We start from the raw sequence: 16,409 nt of genomic DNA on the forward strand, positions 1-16,409 counted from the left end.
GCCTTATTTAGGAGCTGAACACAGGTGATGCTGACATCTGGCCACCTGGGCTGGCTTGTGACGGGCTGTAGGACAAATGGAAATCTGCATGGACATCTTTAGCCCTTTCTAGGTGCTGGACACTATTCCAGATGATTTACATGGATTAACCATTTAATCCTCATGACTACCCTCGAAGGGAGATGTGGTACTGTTTTGCTTATTTCCAAAGCACCCAAAGATTGAAAAACTTGTCCAAGATCAGATAGTAAGTGGCAGAAACAGGACCCAAACGTGGGCCAGCAGGCTCAGTGTCCCTTTTTTAAACCAGCATGCCACACAGGCTTAGCAATAACGCCTTACTTAGTTCGTGGTTTTACAGAATACCTTTTTTTTTTTGGTAGCAGCTTTATTGAATATAATTTGCATACCTCACAGCTCACCCATTTAAAGTCTACAGTTCAACGTCTTTAGTGTATTCAGAGTTGTGCCACCATCACCACAGTCAGTTTTAGGACATTTTCATTACTCAGAAAAGAAAGCTCGCACCCATTAGTAGTCACTTCTCATTTAACCCGTCACCCTCCAGCCCTAGACAACTGCCACTCTGCATTCTGTCTCTGTGGATTTGCCTGTTCTGGACGTTTCACCTTGGTGGAATCACATACTGTGTCTCCTTGTGTGTCTGGCTGCTTTCACTTAGTGTGATGTTTTCAAGATTCATCCATGTTGTCGTGTGTGTCAGTGCTTCATTCTGTTTTTGTCCGAATAATAGCCTATTCTATGGATGGACCACATTTTATTCACCCGTTCATCTATTGATGGACATCGGGTTATTTCTCCCTTTTGTGAATCATGCTACTGTGAACATTCACACACATGTTTTGCGTGGACGTGTTTTCGTTTCTCTTGGGCAGATCCTAGGGGTGGAATTGCTGGGTCCGATGGTAACTGTGTTTAACTTTCTGAGGAGCTGCCAGACTGTCATACAGCAGCTGCACCAATTTACGTCCTCACCAGCAATGCACGAGGGTTCCAGTTTCTTCATATTCATGCCAATACTTGTTGTTTGTTTCTTTCATTATAGCCATCCACAAAATTATTTTAATTATCCTCACACCAACCCTGTCGGCTTTGATATGAGGGCTCCCCAGCTGAGGGAAACTGAGGCCCAACACCGCTCAAAGTGATGCCTGTATCAGACATCCGAGGAACTCTGGGGCCAGGTGGCAACCCTCAGGGCCTTTGCAGCCTCTTTCTTTCTTGGGGAGAGGTTTGTCCTGACTGAGGGTCTGTCCAATGGTCAGGGACATGACCTCCCCAGAGAGGTTGGGCCTGTGTTAGGGTGCCCGTAGCCTGTGGCTGCTCATCCTCTCTCTTCTGTCTAGTTAACAGGTGCAGTGCCAAGTCTGTCATTGTCCTTGGGGCAGTTCTAACCTAGCCAGGTGCTAACAGAGGAAGGGCGCCTCCTATCACTTGTAAAATTTCCACGTGGGCTAGTGGTGGCCTTGTGTGCTTACCTGCCCGATGCTTGGTTCTTGTGGGAAAGGGAAGACCCAAAGCCCTTGCGACCCTGAGCTGCTCCCGAGGGTCGGGGTCAGGCTGCTGCCTGGGCAGGCCGTAACCCCATACCGGCCATCGCCTCGGCAGGAGCTGGAGCTGGTGGAGGACGTGTGGCGAGGGGAAGCACAGGACCTCCTTTCCCAGATCGCCCAGCTGCAGGAGGAGAACAAACAGCTCATGACCAACCTCTCCCACAAGGATGTCAGCTTCTCTGAGGAAGAGTTCCAGAAGCAAGAAGGTAAGAGGAGGGGTCAGCCTGGGGGCGGGGGGCAGAAGGTTGTTCCCACTGTCATCACCCACGTCGTGAGTGACGGTGTAACGGTTTCGGTCCCTGAGCAATAGTGTGGTGTTTCTAACTTGCAAAGCCTTTAGCTCATATTGTCACCATCACTCTGCCTGAGAGAAATTGTTTAGCCTAAGTTACAGATGATGGAACTAAGCGTTCGTTCAGCAAGTTGTTACAGATTCCTCACTTTTCTGGGCTTTTTCCTGTGTACTTTGGGATACACGTTAGATAAGACAAAGCCCCTACCCTCATGAAGCTTATTCTAGTGTGGAGGACATAGGTGATAATTATGTAAACAAAAGAATGGAGGACAGCATTCCAAATGGTGACGAGTGCGATGGAAGAACTGTACCAGTGGGATGTGACAGGTGATTTGGGGAGGGATTTGGTTAGATAACGATGATCAGGGAAAGCCTCTCTGATGGGGGAACATTTGAACCCAAATAGAGTGGTGGAGCGAGCCATACAAATATCTTGGGAGGGAAGCAAGTGCAAAGGCCCTGGGGCATGAGAACCTTCACTCCAGGCCCTCTGCTGGTGCTGGGGAAGCAAAGACAGACAATGGGATTTGGTCTGGGCCCTGGTGAGCTCCATCAGTTCTCTGCCCCCTGCCAGCCTCCTTCCCAATCAGAGGTTGCCTCTGATCCCCAGGGAAACTCAGACCCATCTCTTTAGTCTGAGTAAACACCTTGGGTTCCCACCCAAGCCCCTTCCTCATGTTTGATGGGATGGAGAATGGACTTTCGTGGGTGCCTAATGTTTAGAACTTGGAGTTACAACTCTGTGAGGCTGAAGTAGCACACTGATAAAGGACTGTAGGGGCCAAGAAAAAAGGAATTATTTGGGTGAGGTCCTGAAATTCTCTTTTTCTTGGCTTTCTTTTGTTGAGATGTGATTCGTGCAATGAAAACAAAAGTCTTAGTTGTTATAAGCATGGGCTCTAGAGCCAGACCACTTAAGTGTGAGCTCTAACCCCAATACTTACCCGCTAAGCAACCTGGATCAAGTTACTTGACCCTTGTGTGCCTAAGTGCCCCATGTAAAAATAGGGGAAATAACTATCTTCCTCATAAGGTGGTTGTGAGGATTAAATGAATTAATACATGTAGACTGCTTGGAATAAGAACAGTACCTGGTATATATATATATACTCCGCAAGTGTGAACTATTGTTACTGTGAATTATTTTTATCTAGTCCAACCTCTTTAATTGAACTGCTGTGAAAAACGGAGGATGAGAGAGTACATCATTCCTTTTTATGGCTTTGGTGATACTCCACTGTATGGATAGACCACATTTTGCTTATTTATTCATCCATTGGTGGACTTTTGGGTTGTTTCCCACTTTCGGGTCCTGTGAACATTCTGATGTTTGTGTGGACGTGTGTTTTCAGTGCTTTGTTGTCTATACCTGGGAGTGGAATTGCTGGGTCATCTGGTAACTGTGTGGGGCTTACTGAGGAACCCGTAGCCATCTTTTTGTCTGTGACATTTCTGCAGGATGCCCCAGGCCTCTGGGATGACCTGGGAATTCCCGCTGCCTGTCCCAGTGACGTCTCAGGGCCCCAGGCCTGGACCTGAACAGGCTGGCCGCTCCCGTGCACAGCACCCTCGTGGGTGGAGCTTTGCTCAGCTTTCCAGATCCTTGCCCAGCTTGTCATGAAACAGCCCCCATGGCATCATTGAGATGCACTTAATTGGCATCTAGCATGGCTCCAGATCCCAAAGGGTTAGCTCGGGGAGGCTCGTTTTCTGCTCTGTAGCAACCCCCACTGGGTGGAGAGACCGAGCAGATGCCAGGCGTGCCTTTCACGGTTATTTTTATTTTGCATGGGAAACCATGGGAACACAAGGACAAAAGCATTTTTTCCACCTGTGAGAGGAACAGATATTGGGCAGAGGGGTCCCTGAGCGAAGGTGGAGCCTGCGCTTAGACTGTGTGTCTAGGAGAGACAGGATTTAGGGGTGTCGTTGTGAGATGGGGTGAGAGGGGTGGGAGAGCCTGCTCGGAGCAGCTGGCCCTGCATGGAGCAGCATTGCTTTCTCAGCAGTTAATGCCAGGTGCCGCGCTCACAACCACCTTGGCAGTGTCCTGTCTCCCACTCTCTGGAATTCTCCAGATTCAAAAGCACTTCCCTGCCCCTTATTTTCGGAAATCTGTCTTGTTAACTGGAGGGCAACAATAGAAAATACTTACGTATTAGCACATGTGGAAATGAATTACAGGTGTCAACGCTATTGGATAGGGGAGGGGAGGGTGTAAAGATACACTCAACGGTCTGGGAAAATTTTTGAGCTCTGGACAGAGAACTCCATCCTCAGGAGAGGAGGAAAACGGAGCTGGGAGTTACTTACTGTGTTTCCCCAAAAATAAGACCTAACCGGAAAATAAACTCTAGCAGATTTTTCAGGATGACATCCCCTGAACATAAGCCCTAACGCGTCTTTTGGAGCACAACTTATTACAAGACCCGGTCTTATTTTGGGGGAAACATGGTACTGGTCCCATCCTCAGGTTCCTCACCTGCAAAATGGGAATTGACGACTCCTGACTCCTAGGATTGTTGAGACAAAGTATAGACAGCATCAAACATGGAGCTGTCCAATAAAAGATGTCCCCGAGGGCAGTTATGTTGACTTTGCCCTACCAGTGGCACCTTATGTGGGAGCCAAGAGTGGTTGGTAGGAATTTCAGCTCAATAAAACATTGGCTGTGCTACCTTACATAAAAAGGAAAGAAAATACATTTTTTCAGTGATTTTTAGTAAATGTATGGAATTCTACAACCATCATGACAATGTAATTTTAAAACATTTCCATCACCCCAAAAAGAAACCTCGTGCCCATTTACAGCCACTTCCACCCCTCATCCCCAGGCCACTATCAGTCTACTTCCTGTCTCTATGGATTTGCCTGTTGCGAACATTGCGAATAAATGGAATCCTGCAGTATGTGGCTTCTTTCCCTTAGCACCATGTTTTCAAGATTTATCACATTGTAATGTGTCGGTATTTCATTCCTTTTTATAGCCACCAGGATATTCCATCAGATGGACGGACCACGTTTTGTTTATGTATCAGCTGGTGGACACTTTGGCTTTTTTGTTTCTACCATGTTTGGCCATTGTGAATAGTGCTGCTGTGACTTTGTCACTTGTCGTTTTCACTTACAAGTGTATCAAAGTCTTTTAACTAGCTACGTAGTTTCCCATTGGTGGAAGGTCCTTGTTTATTTTACTGTTTCCTTGCTTGTGGACATTTTTTTGCTACTATCAACATGGCTCCTGGGAGACCAACCTTGGACTTGCTTGTGCACTTGCCCGAGTGTCTCTTTAAATTTAGATCTCAGGGCCCTGAATTGCTGGGTGTCTAAATGATTGCTCAGAAGTCTCCCAGCTTTTAACAGTGTCTGTGAGTCTATGGAAAACACTTAACCCTCCTTTAATTTATCAAGGCACTCTTGTAACCACTCTTAGACTTGATGTTGGCTTTAGCCTTTGGAGCAGGTATTTCCATTTTACCGGTAAAAAGACAGCTAACACTTAGAGACTGACTCGTGCGCCAGGCCTGTTGTGAGCATGTCTCACAGATTAACTCCTGCAGCCTCACAAGAGCCCCTCAGGTGGCGGACTCCAGAGGATCCCCATTTGCAAGTGAGAAAACAGGCTCAGGTCAATAGCAGGTAAGCAGCAAGGCCAGGACTGAGTCCCAGACACCTAGCTTCAGACCCCAAGCTCTTGGCCATTCTGTTCTCCGTCTCTCAGTCTTCCAGCCACGGACGCCCGTGGAGGTGGATGAGGTAGCTGGCGTACAGAGTTGGGCTTCCTTTCTCAAGAGAAAATGCATGCTCCCTCTGCCCCCACGTGGGTCTTCTTCCTGCCTGATTTCTCCAGGAGCAGAATCTGCCCCCCCACGAAGAATCAAATGAGCTGGGCCCTTAGTACCCCACCCGCTAAGGGTAGGACAGGTGCTCAAAGAGCAAACAGCGAACATTTTTGTGACTTTTCATCTGATTTTTGTGGCCCACATATGATTTCAGCTTCACTGCACGAGTGCACTCATTGTGTCTGAGAAACACTTTTTTGGGAGATGTTAGCAGTGTCCTCTTGTCCACCGGCTGAGGCCCAGGCTCTGCCTTGCATCATGGCCTCGTTCATGATGGTGACCATTGCTTGGGAATATCCAGGACTGGACGGGGAGGCCAGTGGAAAAAACCAGGTGGGACAGAGCAACTCAGAGTGGAATCACACATGAGGAAAATAGCTGAGGAATCATGCACATGGCTACTGGGGGCCTGGTTGATTGGGCCAGTGTTTCCTGAGTCCCAGGGAAGAGGGAAATGGGGAACATTTTTTTTTTTTTTTTTTGCCTTTTTTTTGTTGAGAGCCCGCTGGCCCATGTGGGAATCGAACCGGCAGCCCTCGGAGTTAGGAGCATGGAGCTCCAACCGCCTGAGCCACTGGGCCGGCCCAACATTTTTCCTTTGTTAATCTGTGTTTGAGCCTGACCCCCACCCCAGGTCTCCTGGGAGCAGGGATTAGCTGTCAGTCCCAGCGCCTGTGGGAGGCTGAATAATGCCTGCCCCCTCTCACTCCCCCCCCCCCCCCTACAACTATCAGGTCCTAATCACGGGACCCTGTGGATGTTACCACATATGGTAAAATCTTTACAAATGTGATTTAGTTCAAGATCTTGAGATGGGGAAAGTGCCCTCGATTATTTGGGTGGACCCTAAATGCCATCACAAGTATCTTTATAAGAGGGAGGCAGAGAGATTTCACACAGATAGAAGAGAAGGGGATGGGACCACGGAGAAGGCAGAGACTGGATGATGCAGCCACAAGCCAAGGAACGCTGGCAGCACCAGCAGCTGGAAGAGGCAGGCACCAATTCTCCCTTAGAGTCTCCGCAGGGAGCACAGCTCTGGCGACATCTTGAGTTTGGACTGATTTTACACTTCTGGCTTCCAGAACTATGAGAAAATAAATTTCTGCTGTTCTAAGCTACCAGATTTTGTTGGTCATTTGTTAGAGCAGCCACAGGAAACCAATATAACACCCATCCTCACAGTTCATTAATCCACCCAATCCCTTAGCAAGCACCTACTGTGTGTCAGGCCTGTCCCTTAGTGCGCACCTACTGTGTGCTCACCCAGGGAAGATACAGTGAACAGGTCGGGAGAGGACTCGCCTTCTGGGGCCAACAGTGTACTTGGGGGGGCGACGCTCAGGGGCACAGACGGTAAGCAAGTAACCAACAGCACCCCATCAGCAGGTGCTGTGCGGCGAGCACCATCCTCCGTGCTCTGCGTGTGTTAACTAGGTCAGTCCTCACAGCAGCCCTAAGGAATGAGAGCCAGTATGGAAGCTTCCGAGACCACCCTCTGAATCAACGTGCAGTATCTTCTCTCCTTAGATGAATGAACGTACAAGATGCTTAGTAGTAGCTGTAAGGAGTGCGGTGAAGGTAATAAAGGCTGTGGGAGGACGTTTACTTCAGAGGCGTCAGGGAAGGAAGGGCCTCTGTGAAGAGGTGATGTTTGAACTGAAGCCTGCGGAGCCAGGTGGGGAGTGGCTGGAAGGAAGGGATTTGTGGGCACCCGAAATAACTATGGCACATGTCCCAGGTAGGCATGAGCTTGGAGGGGTCAAGAGACAAAGCCTGTCCTGGGGCGGGATGAGGGAGAGAGGAGGCCTGGGGGCCATTGTCATCTCAGCAGGAAGCTGCCGGATGGTTTGAGCAGGGCAGGGAGGTGGCCTCACCTGCGGGTCTCGCTCACCCATCCCAGGCATGTCAGAGCGGGAGCGGCAGGTGATGAAGAAGCTGAAGGAGGTGGTGGACAAACAGCGCGATGAGATTCGCGCCAAGGACAGGGAGCTCGGGCTGAAGAACGAGGACGTCGAGGCTGTAAGTGACGGACGAGCCCCTCCCCCGTGTCCATCCTCTCAGCCAGTAGGTCCCTGCAAGAGCCTGGATCCTTCATTCAGGAGGTTGCCCAGCTCCCCTGGGTCTCATTCTATGGACTCCGTAGGCTCCGTGGGGGGGGATGCTGCCAGACCCAGCCCTGAAACAGCAGCCATGAGGTGGACCCTCAGCCGTCTCCACTGGAACAGCAGTTGGGAATGTGGCACTGCCCAGTGGCCTGAGTCCTATACCCTGGGGAGGTCCTGAGGCCTGGTCAGCCTTTGCTCTGACCATGAGGCTTCTGCAGCCCACCCACTTTGTGCCCCTCTGTGAGCAGACATGCATGGTTCAGGCTGCTCCAGGAACCCAGACAGTGTCTCTACCTGGTTTAGAAAAAGACACCCCTTTCTCAAGCATGTTATTTCCATCTGCTAGGAAATTGTCATCATACTTGCATACTAACAAGACTCTTATCTTCCCTCTGTCGTAAAATTACAGTAAATATACAAATAGTCCATCTCTGGCATCAACAGAGTTCTGTGAACAAATCTCAAATGAATCAAGACGTCTACAGTATGAATGGCACGTCTGTAGATAGTTTGCCCTTGGGCAGTGCGCCACGTGACCTACCGGGCAGCTCTGTTCGATGGCCTTTCTTGCTCCACAGCTGCAGCAACAGCAGACACGGCTGATGAAGATTAACCATGACCTCCGGCACCGCATCACAGTGGTGGAGGCCCAGGGGAAGGCCCTGATCGAGCAGAAGGTGGAATTGGAGGCAGACCTACAAACGAAGGAGCAGGAGATGGGCAGCCTGCGGGCGGAGCTCGGGAAGCTGCGAGACAGGCTGCAGGGCGAGCTCAGCCAGAATGGCGAGGAGGGCCCGGAGGTGAGTGGAACACCAGCTAAGGTGATGGGGGGGGGCAGGCAGGTGTGTGGGCTACCTCGTTCCCCATTACACGTAAGGAAATAGGAGGCCCAGAGAGAGCAAGCTGCTGACTAGAGGACACACAGCTGGGTAGAGGCAGGGCTGGGCCTGAAACCCAGGACGCCCAGCATTTTAGCCTAGGGTATTCAGCTCAGTGTTGGTGACTGGGTATCTGCCATTTATCCGTTCATTCATTCAGATAATTATTGATTATATTGCAGGTTCATAGTAGCACTATTCATAGTAACAAAAAGGTGGAAACAACCCACATGTCCATCAGCTAAAGAATGAAGAAACAAAATGTGGTCTGTCCATACTAGGGAATATTATTTGGCCATAAAAAGGAATGGAGCAGTGACACATGCTCCAACTTGGATGAACCTCAAAAGCACGCTAAGTGAAGGTAGCTAGCACAAGACACCACACACTGCGTGATTCCATTTACGTGAAATGTCCGGAACAGCACCCACAGAAACAGAGAGCAGATTGGTGGTTGCAGGGTCTGCGTGGAGGGAGGAATGGGGAGCAACTTCTAATGGGGTGGGGTTTCTTTTGGGGTGATGAAAATGTGCTGGAATTAGATAGAGGTGGTGGTCACACAATGTACTAAAAACCACTGAATTCTATATTTTAAAATAGTGGATTTAATGGTATGTGAATTATATCTCAATTTTTTTTTTTTTTAAAGAAAAGGTGATTCGTCCTAAAGGAGAGATGTGGTGCCAGAAGGCCCCATATGTAACTGAGGGAGGAGCCGTAGTGGGTAGTAACTGCATGGACTCTAGAGCTGGTCTGACTCAGTTCAAGTCTCGCCTCTGTTACTGACTACCTCCATGACCTTGGGTACATTATTTAGCCTCTCTATGCCTCACTTTCCTCATCTCTAAAGTGGGAGTAATAATCACAGTACTTACCCCCAGATTGTTTTTAGGAGATTTAAATGAATTGGTTCATTTAAAGTGTTAGCTGTTGTTATTACCGTGATCATCTGGGCGAGTGAAAAAGGCTTCCCCAAGGAGGTGCTCGAAAGAGAGTAAAGGATGTGAAGGGGGTGTGAGTTCCAGGCAGGGGGACAGAGAAATGCAGTGCAATGGAGGCGTGAGGGGGATGGGAGGGTGTCAACGAGGTCAGAGAGGTGGGCAGGGCCAGCCCTGCGTGCCAGGCAGAGGCTGGTTGGCCTTTTCTCTGAGAGCACTGTGCTGGGTGCTGTGGAGGTCTGGAACTTTCTACCCCATGCAGGAGACACACTTAGACACCAGCAGCCACACTTACGGCGGGAGAGGGTTGTCTTGGTGGCAAGAGATTGTCTTAGTCCGGGTTCCCTAGCAGCAGAGCTTGAAAAAAGGAATATGGGCGAGAGGTCTATTTGGGAGGTGCTTCCCAGAGACGGGAGGCGTGAGACGGAAGGAGGAAAAGTGCATTTGAGGGCATGTCATTGAAGTCACCGTGGAGGCTCCGTCCCGCCTTGACCTCTGAGAAGCACCTTCCAGAACACCTCCAGAACTGTCTTTCTGGAGGAGAAAGGCTTGGAATGTTTATCCACAAGCGTCTGCCCCCAGTTAGCTAAAGGTGGCCCCTAGGGGTGTTATGTCCCCGACACTCTGGGCTGAACTTACGGAGCAGATCCCGGGACAAAAATGGAAGGACATACAGCGTGTGCTTGCGGCAGGGCCCTGTCACTTGGTGGAACCATACAGCTGCAGCTAAAACCCAAGTGGGCCCAGGTCTGTGATACGAGCCACCAGAGGTGTCGGCCACATAATGTGCCCCTGGAGTGTGCCAGGCAGTCCATCCTGATGGAAGAGCTGTTCCTTCTGCTGGATGTCGGTGTCAGGTAGATTTTGATGGGTGGATATAATGGATGGATATGCTGTTACAGAAAAGCATAGTGATCTGTTTGGGAAAAACTCAGAGCTTTCTCTTTCTTCCAAAAAACAGTTTCTGACTGTTTCAGGTTTGCAGACACCGTGCTAGTCCCCTGGGTTACAGGCTGGGGAGGTAAGAGATGAGCTCACTGTCAGGTTGGCTCAGATCCCAGTACAGTCAGTCAGTGTCTTGTGAATTCAGGCCAGACGCTTCTAGGTTGTCTGAAGGACAGGGACCTGGGGTACCGATAGGGAGGTGAGAGACAGAAGTCTTAAAGGAGAGAGGTTAGGGCCTGCTTTTTGGCTCATAGTGACAGAAGCCTAAGTTTAAATTGGTTGAGGATTTTTTTAAAGAGAAATATTTGGCTGTGTAACTAAAAGCTTTGCATTAAGGATGGCTTCAGGTCTAGCTGGTTCCAGGTGTCCAAATGATGCTATTAGGAATTTGTTTCAGACCGTCTCTCAGCTTTGTTTTCCTCTGTATTGGTGTTATTCTCCTGTAGTCTCTTGTCATATAGTGGCCCCTGGTACTTGAGCAGCTCTGCAACCCCAATAGAAAGAAATTACCTCTTTCCCAAATTCCTAGCAAAAGTCTCAGGGAACCCTCTCATTGGCTCATCACTGAACCAATCATTGTGGCCTGACTTCTAGCATACATATGACGTCCACTCTCTCCCTAGTCACGTGGCTTCCCCTGTTTGCTGGTATTCATCCAAGCCACATCCACTAAAAGTGGGGAAGGGGGAGTTTCTCCAGAGGAACATGGCCACAACTTGGCCCAGAGAAGTGTGTGACTGGTGCAGGGCAGGCAGTGACAACAGCTGTTGTCTATAGTGCCAGAGAGAGCTGAGGATGCCACACACAAAACTCTGAGCAGTGGGGCATGTGGATCCCTTTACAGGGTTTTAATGGGGGGTGGCAGAATCAGAGATTTTGGAGGACAGGTTGACCAGGGAAGGACCTAAGGACAAGACATGGCTTTTGGGAGCCCTTTGCAATAATCCAGGTACAAAAGGTGGGGGCTGGACCAGATCTATGGCAGTGGGAGAGAGGGGAGAAAGCAAATGCCAAAGATAGTCCCAGTTCCTCTGGTGGACCCCTTCCAGCCTCCTGGACCCCACAGGAGCTCAGGCCGATCTCCTGGGGAGGCAGGACCCATTCCAAACCTGGGCCACAAGACTCCGAGCCCTTGTTCCAGATCTCTTTAGCAACAAGATCAAGGACAGGAACATTTCATACCTCCTTGGCCTGAGCGCCTGTCGGTTTCAGTTTCCCATTCTGGCACCAGTGGGGCGGGACAGAAACGGGAGAGTAAAATCAGGTAGCAGTTATGACTAATCCACTGAGCTCAGTCCCTCTTTGCAGCATCTGTTCCCAGACTTGGGCAGCTTTGCTGGGTTTGACTCTGTTCCTCAGAGCTGGGTGGAGTTCAGGATGCTTGTCAGTCAACAGGGCAGCCACAGGTTGTGGCGGCTGCTCTACCTGCTGCTATGCGACCTGGGGCCCGTCCATCTCTTTGGTGGTCAGTTTCCTATCTGACAAATGAGGGGAATGAACGTGGCTTGATCCAGTAGATCCAAGCGTGTGGCTGGGATGGAGGGCCCGGGGAGCAGAGCAGGAGGGCACAGTGAGTTCTGAGTCGAGAGGCAAGGGCGGTACAGGCCTTCAGGGCACTGAGATGGGTCTTGTGGGATGGGTCGGATGTCCATGGTGGAATGTGGGGCAGGCCAGGAGGAAGAGCGGGAGCCAGACTGGAGAATGTGCAGGGTGCAGCTGGGGTGGCGAGTTAGATTGGAGAGGGGAGATGGGAGCCGTGGAGGGATCCAGAGCTGCAGAGGAATTAGTTGCCTGGTTACTCTGATTCCCCGCCCCATCCCCCCCGATCCGTACAAACCTTTCTGAGCTGCGTCACTGTCGTTTCAGTGTGATCTCTGGTACACAAGGCTTCTTACAGATTCTTATGATGTGTTTATTGACATATAGTTCACATACCATACAACTTAACCACTGAAAATGCACAATTCGGTGGGTTTCAGTATATTCACTATATTGTGCAATCCTCACCACTATCTAGAACATTTCCATCACCCCAAAAAGAAACCGCATACTCATGAGCAGTCGCTCCCATCTCTGCCTCCCCTAGTCCCTGGCCACTGCCAATCTACTTCCTGTCTCTGTGGGTTTGCCTGTTCTGGACGTTTCATACAGGTGGGGTCATAGCACACGTGGCCCTGAATGTCTTTTTCACTCAGCATATTTTCTGTTTCTTCCAGTTTCTCCTGTTTTCACTGAAGGCTTTCACAATTAGACGTATCAACCATTAAGAAAATGAGGTGGTTGAAACCTATGTCATTTCACTAACCATCGTCACCCCAATAAATTGTAATTAAAAAGAAAAGAAAAGGAGGGGGGCTCCTGTCTAAAGGACTTACCATAAAATCAATAAGAAAACTACAAAGTTAATAGTTACGTGCTTGATGTCTCTGCCTTACCAGTTGATTTTTTTAAGCAAGTTTTTTTGTTGTTTGTTTTGTTCTGTTTTTTGAAGTACGCAGGGAACGCAGACAGGAGCCTGGCAGCTGGCATGTGAGGCAGGGTGTTCGGGCTGAATGCTTGCACGGTAGGCCTGGAGATACGAGCATGACCAGAGGGTGACCAGAGCACAGTCAGTCCCCTTTGCCCAGCGGTGGGCAGCATGCCCAGGAGTCTAGCCCTCAGGATGGAGGCCTCGATGGAGGATGTGGCCTCCCTCAGGCCTCTCTGGACAGGCCCCATTGCTCGTCGGCTAGTCTCTTGGGCCTCCCCGAGAGCAGCTGGGGCCTCAGGGCATCTCCCCCAGGCTGTGCCCAGAGTGCCTCAGGGGACGAGCGGACAATCCGCGATAACCCGGGCCACCTCCATGGTCCCTCGTGGAGTAAGCCTAGAAGGTCCGCTGCCGATCGGCCCGATTGCCATGCTGGGAAGAGCCTTCACAGTCTCTTGGTCTGGACAGGCCAATCCGGGCCTGCCCCAGGGACTGTGTCAGAGGCAGTGGCCTCGAGAAAAGCTGGAGCCCCACACCTTCCCTCTTCTGCAGTCGCAGGCAGTGGTCCCAGAAACCAGGACTGTTTTATGAACCTGTCTGGGAATCCCCCAAGCTCTGGAATTAGGTTGCACCTCCATAAGAGAGCAAACTCGTCTCCAGAGAAAAAGAACTCGGCTTTTAAAGAGCCTTTGGGAGTCTTGAGCAATTTCAACCTTTGGTGGGTGAGCAGGAAATGGCTCTGGCTTGAGAGCAGTGTTTATAGGAATCCTCGGATGTCTGGGCGGAAAGGGCCCTCAGCGATATTACTGGGCTAGACAGGAAATACAGGCCTGGAGAGGAGCAGGCAGCTCGCCCAAAAGCCTCTTGGGAGGTGAGGCTCAGGGAAGCCACTTGAGGGCTTTACGTCTTCCTCAGGGCAGGTGGACACCTGTCAGATGGCCCCTTCCGGAGACATGGGGAGGCATGGGCCTTGTCCCAGTGAATGGCAGGGCCTGAGTTATCCTGGGCGGCAGGGCCCAGAGGGAGTGTGTGAGCCTGAGATTTGGGTCCACGGCAGAGGCCACTGATGCTTATGGGGTCGAGACAGGGAAGAAAAAAGGGGTGGGGAATGGCCAACCATGGAAAGAGCAGCAGCTATGCAGCTCCAGTCTCTCCACGTGGGTCACCCGGTCCTCCCAACTTTTTGCAAAAGGAAGCCCCAAACACAAGCTTTAACGTGACATCTCCAGATCTAAAATTGTTGGTCAGTGGTTCAAATGTTTTAGAACACAGTAAAGGCCAAACAAAATGGGGGTGGCGGACTGGAGGGAGTCCAGAGTTCCTAACAAACTCCTACACGTCCGTCAAGACCCCATGCACAGAGACCACATCTGTCGTGATGCCTTCTGTGATCCTCCCCAGTGACAGTTTGATGTCCCTGCACCTCTTATTGTATCACCCTGTAAGTTTCTATTTGTGTGTATCTTCCTTCCACCCCCATCTGTCTGATTCATCTCATCAGTTCAACAACCAGCAAGAACAAAGTTGATGCTCAATTAATGCTGAGGAAATATTAGACATCCAAGGATGCTCTGTGGTTAACCTGGGCAGGGGAAGAGAAGGGAACTGATAGCAGTGAGTACCTGCTTTGTACCAGGCACTTGCTACCATATTTCCCCGAAAATAAGACCTAGCTGATCATCAGCTGTAATGTGTCTTTTGGAGCAAAAATTAATATAAGACCCGGTATTTTATTTTGTTTTATATTATGTTTATATTATATTATATTATATATTACATTAAAGAATGGGTCTTATAGTAAAATAAGACCGGGTCTTAAATTAATTTTTGCTCCAAAAGACGCATTAGAGCTGGTGGTCCTGCTGGGTCTTATTTACAGGGAAACACGGTATTCATGGTCTCGGGTAGATGATACCGTCCCGTGTATGTGGCTGTGCAAAAGGAGTTGGACACGAAGATGTACCCTGACAACAAGCCCACCTGGCGGGGTGGCCTCAGCAGACGCCTAGAGTACCTTCTTGGGGGGTTAAATCCACAAACATTCCCTCCCCCAGTTCCTGTGAGGGAGAAGGCCCCACTCTGTCGTCCAGATGGGCTGGTGGGCAGCGTGTGTCAGGCTTCAGTTTCCTGCCGTAACGAGTTGCCTCCCTGCTGCCCCTGCTGACTCCTGGTCTATCCACTCCCCCGGCCCGCGCCTGCCAGGTGGCTCTTATGTCACCTGCTCTGCCCTGGTGGGTGGTGTCTCCTTTCAAGTGTCCTTTCCCAGAACAGCCTGTCCCTAATCTCCCAGGATGTGAGGTATCTCGGCCCTCCCTTCAACATCCTGCCCTTGCAGCACCCACCTAGGCTGAGATCCTTTTCTCCCTGTGCCGCTGTGGGTTTTCTGGGGGGGAGTGGGGATAAGGGAGGGACTCTATTTCAATCATTGTCCTGTGCCAGAGCTTCCCACTGATGTCCTGAGTTGATCCACTCCTAGTCGATCATGGGACTTTGGTGGCTCAGTACAGGCCACCTGCAGATTTGGCAGCTGACTTGGAGGGAGCTTACGAAAACTTCCCTGCTATCAAAGAAATGGGGGGAAAAAGTGTTGGCAAAGACGTGGAGAATGTGGACCCCTCCTACACTGCTGGCAGGAATGTAAAATGGGGCGGTTCCTCCAAAAGTTAAACATAGAGTGACCACATGACGCAGCGGTTCCACTCGTAGGTGTCTACCCAAAAGAACTGAAAACAGGTGTTCACCCAAATCCTTGTACACAGATGTTCATGGCAGCATTATTTACAGCAGCCAGGATAGACGAAAGGGGGTCCATCCACACTCAGCCACGAAAAGGAAATTCTCACAATGTGGATGAACCTCAGAAACACGATGCTGAGCGAAAACATGCCAATCACAAAAGGCCACATGGTATGATTCCATTTGTCCTAGGAAATGTCCAGGAAAGGCGAATCCACAGACATGGAAAGCAGATGGTGGATGCCAAGGGTGATGGGGGAATGAGGAGAGACTGCTAATGAGTACTGGGCTTCCTCTTGGGGAGACGGAAATGATTTGGAATTACATAGAGGTGGCGGTTGCACAACACTGTGAGTGAATGTGCTAAATGCCACTGAACTGTGTCTTGTAGATGGTAAATTTTATGCTAAACCTATTTTACCAGTTTTTTTTTTTTAAATGTTCCTTGCTATGGAAGACATGGGAGGACGGGGTTTGGGTCTGGCCTGGAGCAGGTGACAACATGCTAGGGTCCATATGTGTGACGCCTCTGTCCCCTTACCAGGGCTTCCACTGAACGCCAGTGAAAATGCCCACAGCCATTGGGAAGCAAAGGGCTTGACCAGGGGACTAGTAACTAGTAGGAC

At 50.1% G+C, this 16,409-nt stretch overlaps 1 protein-coding gene across 7 annotated transcripts in view; it reads left to right on the plus strand.

The window, feature by feature from the left end:
• The window catches only part of RILPL1 (Rab interacting lysosomal protein like 1), a 32,365-nt gene that overhangs the window by 5,262 nt on the left and 10,694 nt on the right, over positions 1-16,409 (plus strand). For all 7 annotated transcript variants that reach the window (XM_081037237.1, XM_081037238.1, XM_081037239.1 and 4 more), the window contains exons 2-4: positions 1,630-1,780; positions 7,615-7,733; positions 8,398-8,619. In XM_081037237.1, coding sequence (XP_080893363.1) covers positions 1,630-1,780; positions 7,615-7,733; positions 8,398-8,619 — 492 coding nt within the window. The remainder of the gene's footprint in view (positions 1-1,629; positions 1,781-7,614; positions 7,734-8,397; positions 8,620-16,409) is intronic.

This window comes from Rhinolophus hipposideros (assembly GCF_964194185.1).
Source record: "Rhinolophus hipposideros genome assembly, chromosome: 24".
Lineage (NCBI taxonomy): Eukaryota > Metazoa > Chordata > Mammalia > Chiroptera > Rhinolophidae > Rhinolophus > Rhinolophus hipposideros.